This window comes from Abrus precatorius, unplaced genomic scaffold, assembly GCF_003935025.1.
Source record: "Abrus precatorius isolate BTA unplaced genomic scaffold, Abrus_2018 Scaffold8, whole genome shotgun sequence".
NCBI classification, from domain to species: Eukaryota; Viridiplantae; Streptophyta; class Magnoliopsida; order Fabales; family Fabaceae; genus Abrus; species Abrus precatorius.
The window spans coordinates 22,372,882-22,381,357 of record NW_020874428.1 but is presented as its reverse complement, the minus strand read 5'-3'; the positions used below and the strand labels follow the sequence as shown (position 1 = coordinate 22,381,357).

At 31.3% G+C, this 8,476-nt stretch overlaps 1 protein-coding gene across 1 annotated transcript; it reads left to right on the top strand.

Moving 5' to 3' along the window:
* The first annotated feature begins 4,338 nt into the window (after positions 1–4,338).
* On the top strand, positions 4,339–8,145 carry LOC113846464 (protein REVEILLE 1). The gene is made up of 6 exons (XM_027474775.1): positions 4,339–5,104; positions 5,783–5,917; positions 6,010–6,121; positions 6,245–6,306; positions 6,481–6,894; positions 7,011–8,145. The coding sequence occupies exons 1-6, from the start codon at positions 5,093–5,095 to the stop codon at positions 7,623–7,625; spliced, it is 1,350 nt and encodes a 449-aa protein (XP_027330576.1). The 5' UTR covers positions 4,339–5,092; the 3' UTR covers positions 7,626–8,145.
* The last annotated feature ends 331 nt before the right edge of the window (positions 8,146–8,476 follow it).

Below are 8,476 nucleotides of genomic sequence, written 5' to 3'. Positions count from 1 at the left end.
ATTTCACTCTGTTACATTTTTTAAACAACTTTTGTCATATGTTTGGAGTAATTACTTATATTTATATTATAATGGCTTAAAGGCAATATCAACAAATATTAATTCAATATTATATATGCTTGGAGAAATTGCTTATATTTATAATGACTTAAAGGCAAGATCAACAAATTTTGATTCAATATTATAATTAAGTTGTGTTAGGTAAACGTAATTTATAACTTATTTAGTAATTTATAGTTTATTAATTTAGTTAATAATTTTATAGACTTGTTTAATAAATATAAGATGAAATGAGTTAATATTTTTAAAATTTAACTTTTTAAAAGATATTTAAAGAAGTGATTAAATTTCAAAAATTAATTACTAATATTTTTATTTTTCATTTTAAAAAAAAATAATTTACTCATCACACACTTAAAACCTTAAAACCTTATGTACACAAGTAGTTAGTTTTTTTTTCTCTTCTACTTCACGTAGTTACATTTTTTATTTATTTACTCATTTATCTCTTTTTTTTAAATATATTTTACTTTAAAAAAGTATGACTTAAATTATTTTAAATTTAAATATATATATGAATAAAATTTTATTTATTATATGATTATTTAATTAACTAATTAATAATAAATAAACAAAATAAATTCGAAACTTTTATTTTATTATGAAAACTAACAGTGTGAACATTTTCTTGTGGCTTTAACTTTTAACTGCTCTGTTTTTGTACATTTTGATATTATATTTTATAATTTCAACAAGGGACGAAAATAAATTAAGCTCCGGAGAAAGATTATAGGACATAGCCGCGCGCATTAGTTTAGGCTAATTTATATCAGTTAAACAATTTTAAAAGTCCATTTAGTTAAATTAAAGGTAAAAATTTAGGCCACTCAGTTTTTTAAAAGTTTAATAAATCATATTGTTTAACAATATCAATACATTTATTATTAACTGTTATTATTATTATTATTATTATATTAAGTTTATTCTAATGTTTAAAATTATATATTTATTAGTTTATTTAAAAGTTTAAATTCATAGGTTAACGTTAAGTTAAGGACGACCACTAACTTATTCAAAACTTTGTTAATCTATCTATAAAATAAAATGAGCTTTCATATACGCTTTCTTGTTATGTTAGACCTTAAAAGGTCTTGTATTAAATTAATTCCAATTTTAAATTTTATATATAAAGCCTAACTTAACCTAATAAATTGTATTTCCATTCCTAATTTTAACTTTGATTTGACTTAAAATATAACAGATAATATAGACATTTACATATGCTTAATGGCAAAGATCCTCATTAAAGATCTTATTTGATTTATCGTTTAAGTACTCTCTTTTTATCTTAATCATCATTTTTCAGAAAAGTTTTGAGAGGGATATTGTCTGAAAAGATATACCTATTTTTTGGATTTATTAAAATCATTCAAGTTGGCTTTAGCATTTATTAAATCGTTAAGTCTATTGTATTTCCGAAGAAAATACTAATTTTCTAGGTTGAAGGTCCTTTTTCACATCGCTGGAAATTTTATTTAATTTTTAAAAATAGTTGTGTAAGAGGATTATGTGGTCCACACTCCATACATATATATTTATTTCATAGCTTTTGTCTTCAACCTTAACTATGGATTTTCCAATTTGAATTTTAGCGACTAGATTATCTTAATTTGTTTTTAAATGGATGATAATTGATGGGAACTTGGAAGATGGTGAAAATATCACCTCAGAAGGGACTAGAGATTTTATTCACGGCTCTACCGCTGAGTAACTTTATATAGAAAACTAAAGCTTTGTTGTCACATCATATTTTATTTACTTGTAAACCTAGATTAGTTGTTGTTTTCCATGATTATTTGCTGTGGCACACGTTTTTTTTTCTTAGCTATATATGCTGGATTGTTTCTGTTAGTCTACACACGTATGTAGGAGATTGATGTAAATTATTTATTTGGCACCTGATTGAGTTTAGAGAGAAAAGGATATTAGACTGAAATAGATTTTAAAATGTGAAAATAATAATTTTAAAATAAAAATGTAATTTATATAAATTTTCAAAAAATCACTCACTAACTCCATATCAATAATCATAATTGTTTCTCTCAATTAACCGATCTTCGTAGAAATTATCTTAGTATATTAGTTAACATGATAAAAACTTTATCGAAAAATATCATTTACCACCTCCAAACCTTGCAATATACAAAAGAAAGATCTAAATTAAATAAAATTTTAATAATGAAGCCGACAACCATGGAATATAGAGGTAGCTAAGGCAGGTACATATGGTTTGTGTTGTCTTCCCTACCAGACACTTACTCCAGAGTTAGACCCGGAAACTGAATATCTGCCCAGACACACTGGCCCTCACACATTCAATTTCAATGTAGACTGCAACCTTCCACGTTCTGCTATAACCCTACACCTGCCTCTGTCCAGTATTCCATTAAAGTTTTCAAATGTATCTTTTGAAGAATTTTAAATCTGCTTAAAATATCAATACAATCAAAAGAAATAAACTACGGTAATTTTATTTTATTTTTTAAATTAATATTTAAAAATAAGAAGTTTAGGTTGATGTGTTTAAGAAAAGTAGTAATTTTTGTCGATCGGATACGGAATGTGACGTTTCTGCTTGTCAACCCATCGATGCAAACAAGAATTTAGAAAATAAAGAAAAGGCGAACAAAATGTTATGGCCACAAAATTGGGAAAGAAAAATAAAATAAAGGATTAAAAAAACGAGTGGTGTGGAACGATGTCTATCCCTTTCTTGGATGTACACGTGGCGGTGTTTTTATAATGGGGCGGCAAGTGGCAGTGACGTGGCGAAAAGCGCAAGGGAGAAAGTGACAGCCTCTATCCCTCGTCCTTTTTGATCCACAACTCTTGGCCAACCCTCACTCTCCTCTCTCTTTCTTCTTCGTTTCCTAATTTTTAAGATATTTTAACCCTTTTTCTTCTGCTCGCAAATATCCTCCCATTTTCATTTCATCACAATTCCAACCACACTCATTATTCATTATTTATTATCTATTGTTCTTTATTCCAATATTGCCCAACTTGTTTACCTGCATTGTTAGTTCACTTCCTACTCGCTCACTCAGCCTGACACCTGGCCCCTGTTATTTATGTATCCCCGTTGAAAATTTTCAGATCCTTCTCCTCGTTGGACTCAGTTTTTTTTTTGAAGAATATTTTTAAAAAGTCGTAATGTATTTTAATTATTCAAATTAAATTTAAAATAATTGTTGAATAAATTAATTATGCTGCTTTTAAATTCACGCATTTCTTTTTTTAAACACCAAACAGTTGTGTATACTAAATTTACTATTTTTTTAAAGTAATTAAATGGTTGAAAATTTTATCACATGAATGACTAAATGTTATTGTTCTTTTGAGTCCAATGTAAAAGATGAGTAGGTTCAATATTGTAAAAGTTCAAGCACAACAAACATTATTATATTGCTAATTTGAAAGAAGAAAACGAACTTTTTATTCAGTCAAACGTAGAATATTGTTTCTAAATCAATATCATTTATCAAATGAAAGGCGGATTATATGGTAGGTCAAAATCTGTTGCCAAACTACACAAAAGACAGAGAGATGTAAAACAAGGGAAAAAAATAGTGTTTATATTATATTATGCAATATGTAATATATATACATAATCAGTTTATTAATAGTATAAATAATTTTTTATTAATATTTGTTTCTATAAAAGCAAATATTTATGAACTAAAATTTAAAAATATTTGAAAAAAAAAGCTCCTAGTATTTTGAATTTGAACAATTCAAAACTTTGAAAAATGTGGTATTTAGTTTTACCCTGAAAAAACAAAAATGGTAAAATGGAAATTATCTGTACGAGAGCTGGGAAACAATGGCCACGCATTAATCATGATAAAGAGGCGTGGCAACTGTGAAAGTGCGAGTAGCAATGTAGCAATGGTACCCGCGAGTGTGCTGTGTCCGAAATTATCCACAACGCGCTGTGTGTTAGTTTTCTTTCGCCCACCCAATTATAAAACGAAACGAAATTGAAAAAATAAAATAAAAAGAAAAAGAAAAAAGCGAGAAACAGACAAGACAGCCGAACGCCACGTGTGGAGTACCTCTTTCGACTTGAGCCACAAGATTCCATCGACTTCTCGAGATTTCGATAAAATAAAAATAAAAATAAAAATAAAAATAAAAAGCATTTCTATTTTCTACGACAAAACAAAATTCAACATCTGATGTGGCATCCTCTCCTTGCTCCTTTTATTTTTTCTCCTTCACAATAGTCTCTTTCCCACTTGGCTTTTATATCTATCTACTCCTCTTCTTCTCTTCCTTATTCTCCTTCTTCTTCTGTAACCTTTTCAACTCTTCTCTCTCTGTTTCTCTCCATCACTAACACTTTCTTTTGAGCGTTTGATCAAGGTGACAATTCAGAGATGGTTGAGAAGCTGTTGTCATGTTTGTGTCCATTGTTTTGTGAAATATTCTTGTAGTTTTGAATGTCTCATCCATCCTTTTGTTTTCTAAACTACGAAACTATCTATAATTCAGCCTTTTTCCTTGGTGGATTTTTTGATTTTTTCTTCCTGGTGGACCGTTTCCTGGTTAATTATATCTGAGTCACTGTTGCTGCTATACACTGCTTCATCTTTCTCTACCTTGAGATTTGAATGGTTTTTGAGGTGATCGTGGCAAGAGACTTTTGATTTGGGGTGGAAAAATCCATGCAGTGTATTCAGGAGACTGAGTTTGATGGTTCAAGCTTTTGCGGTGCATCATCACTGGATCTTACGCTTGAAGGGTTTCTTAGATTCTGAGGTGAAAGTGTTGGATAAAGAGAAGAGACGTGGCAGTGTTTTCGTGCTAAGAGAAGTCCATTTTTGTACAGAATTTGCTGATTCTGGTGGTATATTGAAGAAGGGGAAGCAGTATGGAGTTTTGTGATTTTTTTGTTTGTGTTAATACTGTTCAGGACGTTGAATACAAGGAAGGATAAGTTTTACTATTCTGGTGTTCTGTGACTGTGGATAAGGAAAGGTAGTAACAGCCAACCGCAGAGTTGAAGAAAGTTTGGAGAGGATTTCACCGTATGCCTATTCAAGTATGTGAATATGATTTTCTCTTTTGTTTTAACCTTTGGTATAAAATATTTGATGCTATGGGAAGTTTTTATGAGTGACCTGAGATTGTTATTTGTTTTTATTGTACTTTTTTGTGTTATGTTTTGCTTTGTATTTCCAGCTAAATATTCTTCCTATTTGGGTATATTATGTTTGGTTCTGTTTTTGAAAAAGAAATGAAAAAAGATGGAACCGTAAAATTTAATTATAATTTGGTTTACCTTTTTCAGATGCCAAATATGCATAGATTTTAATTTTATAAATGGGATAATTTTTTAAAATTACGCTCTTGAAAAAGTAACTTAAGTTTTAAATGCTTCAGCTTCAGTTAACAGTGTGCTATGAACACGATGCCTGTATGAAGTCTTATGAATGATCTAAACTTCATCAATGGTGGAATTTTTCTCTTTAAAAAATAAACAAAAACACCAAGAGGGCCATTTCGATGGAGGAATTGTGATATTTGATTGATCTTTACTTCGTGTCTTCTTGTGGAGTGAAAGGTTCACTTCACTTAAGAGTTAAATGATTCATTGGTGAATAACTCCTTTTTGGTTATGATTTCATTTTAAGTCTACTTGAATTGTCTATTATAAGAAAATTTTCATTTTCTTCTTGATTATTATATTATATTTATTTGCTATATGGATTGGATGCAGGGTCAAAATGCAGTTACTAGACCACGGGGTGGTCTTCCAGTTGGAAATGGAGTATCCTTGAATTCTGGAGTGCATTCTGTTGCACATATTCCACTAAATGATCAATTTTCTTGTGGAAACGACTATTCCCTGAAGGTAGTCCGTGGATTCTTGTGTACTTGTGTTATTTAATAAACTTTGATTTTCACCTCTTTGTCAGTGTCTCAATTTTCTATCAACTTCAATAGGTTAGGAAACCATATACTATCACAAAACAACGAGAGAGGTGGACAGATGAAGAACATAAGAAATTTCTTGAAGCTTTAAAGCTATATGGCAGGGCCTGGAGACGGATTGAAGGTATGATTAATTTATAATTTCCATATCTTAGGCAAGTGTGCCACAAAGATTGCAGCAAAAAAATATAAATTAGTAAATTAAGAAGTATGGTCTAAGTTTTTGGATCCTTTATTTTCACCACAGAACATGTTGGCACAAAGACTGCTGTTCAGATTCGAAGTCATGCTCAGAAGTTTTTTTCTAAGGTTTATTGCTCTATTCCAATACCCATAATCTACCATATTTTCGATATACCATGAACCATACTTTGTGTTAAAGTTGTTATGACCTTAGGAGATGCAAAAGTGCAAACTTCCTTGAGGTTCAAGTTGAAGGGATCATCTTAAACACACACTAAATCCTTTGTTTTAACATGGCAGATTCTTAGAGAGCCTAGTGGGAACAATACTACAACCTTGGAGGAATCAATTGAAATTCCTCCTCCACGACCAAAACGGAAGCCAATTCATCCTTACCCACGTAAACTTGTAGAGATCCTAAAGAAAGAAATTTCCAAATCAGAACAGTTACTGAGGTCTAATTCTCTGAAATCATCAGATTTTGGTCAAGAAAACAACTCTCCCAAGTCAGTGTTGTCCACCGTTGTTTCAGACACACTTGGTTCCTCCAATTCAGACACACCAACTAGAAGTTTGTCTCCAGTCTCATCCATTAGCGGTGTCCACCCAAGCAACTTTCCACTTGCTGAAACCAAGACATTATTTGAGGAAGATGGGTCTCCAACACAAGATGGACTAAATGCTAGTTTTGCTCATGATGATCAACCTCTTGTGGTACTTTTTAAATCCTAATATATTTCATTTTTAAAACTATGATAATATAATCACATGAATAGTTTTGAGAAAATGATGTATGATTTTATGTTCTTATGTTTGACTCTTATGTCTAGAAACTGGAGCTTTTTCACAAAGAAAGTGTTTCTACCAAACATGATACAACAGAAGAATCATGTGGCCGAACTCTCAAACTGTTTGGGACAACTCTATTAGTAACAGAAACCTGCAAACCTACAATGGAGGCATGCAAACCAATACCTGCTGTGTGTCTTATGCAACTTCAGATTGGATGTTCAGATATTGCAGAAGGTCATGCAACTATTGTTCCTTGGTGGACTCTTTCCCACAATAAACCATTCATGAAAGACTCTGAGGCAAAACAACATCTATATTCTAATATTGGAGAGTTTGAAAATGAAGAAGTTCTAAAGGAAGGATCTTGGACTGGCTCAAACACTAGTTCAATTAATGATGGGGATAACAATGAAAATTCAGATGATCAAGCCAAAAGTCTAGTGCATTGCTTTAGCAAAGGGGAAGAAAAGTTGGACCCTCTTGGACACACAAGACCAAGTGAAACATCGTCTATATTTGAGCAAAGGGTGAGAACTAAAACCTGTGGGAAAGGGTTTGTACCATATAAAAGGTGCATGGCAGAGAGAGAAATGCAATTCCCACCAACCAATTATGAGGAGAGGGAAGAACAACGTATCAGGCTTTCCTTATAGTGCCCTATCATTGGTTTTTCTTCAAAGAAGTTCCCTTTTACATATATAAATCTTGTAGCTGGATGACCTTGTATGAGAAGAAAGAAAAGGGAGCTGAAAATTTTGATATTTCTAATGCATTGCATATCCTGGACAAGCCTTTCTTTGCCTATATATGAAAGCTTCAAGACTTTGGGGAAAACAAAGAATTATGGCCAGGTAGTATAGGCTTTTTGTATTTCTTCATATTCCTAATGCATTGCATATCCTGGACAAGCCTTTCTTTGCCTATATATGAAAGCTTCAAGACTTTGGAGAAAACAAAGAATTATGGCCAGGTAGTATAGGCTTTTTGTATTTCTTCATATTCTTTCTCCCACCTTCAACTGTGAATTATCCAGCACTTTTGTTTTTAGCCTTTTTTTTATGCTAATTGTCTTTAAACTGTAAGTTACATATTCGTGCAATGCTTATTAGCGTTGTTGTTCATATGTTATCAACTTCTCATAATTAATAATATATATCATGATGAAATCACTTCCTACAATGCATGTTGTGTGGACTGGACGTTGAAAGCAAGAAGGGCAATTGGCTCTAACATATGTTAAGGGTCGTTTGTTTTGATGTTGAATAAAATTAGATTTGATTACTTAAATGTGATTAAGATGTATATTTAAATTAATTTTAATTAAAAATTATACGTTGAAACGTGAGCTATTATGATATTTTGTTTGACGAACACATGCTAAGTAAAATAAATAGCATGGTGTATTGTGTGGCAGAAAATCAAACCCAAATGGGAGTGGGGTGGTTCACCAGATCGGAAGTAAAAGACAAAGTTATTGTTTTCCTGGGAATTTTTTTGGGTTCAT

Bases quoted from the DNA above. Each gene is read 5' to 3' on its own strand.
- LOC113846464 (XM_027474775.1), top strand. The intron at 6,307-6,480 runs GTTTATTGCTCT...TTAACATGGCAG, and splicing joins CTCAGAAGTTTTTTTCTAAG to ATTCTTAGAGAGCCTAGTGG. The intron at 6,895-7,010 runs GTACTTTTTAAA...TCTTATGTCTAG, and splicing joins ATGATGATCAACCTCTTGTG to AAACTGGAGCTTTTTCACAA.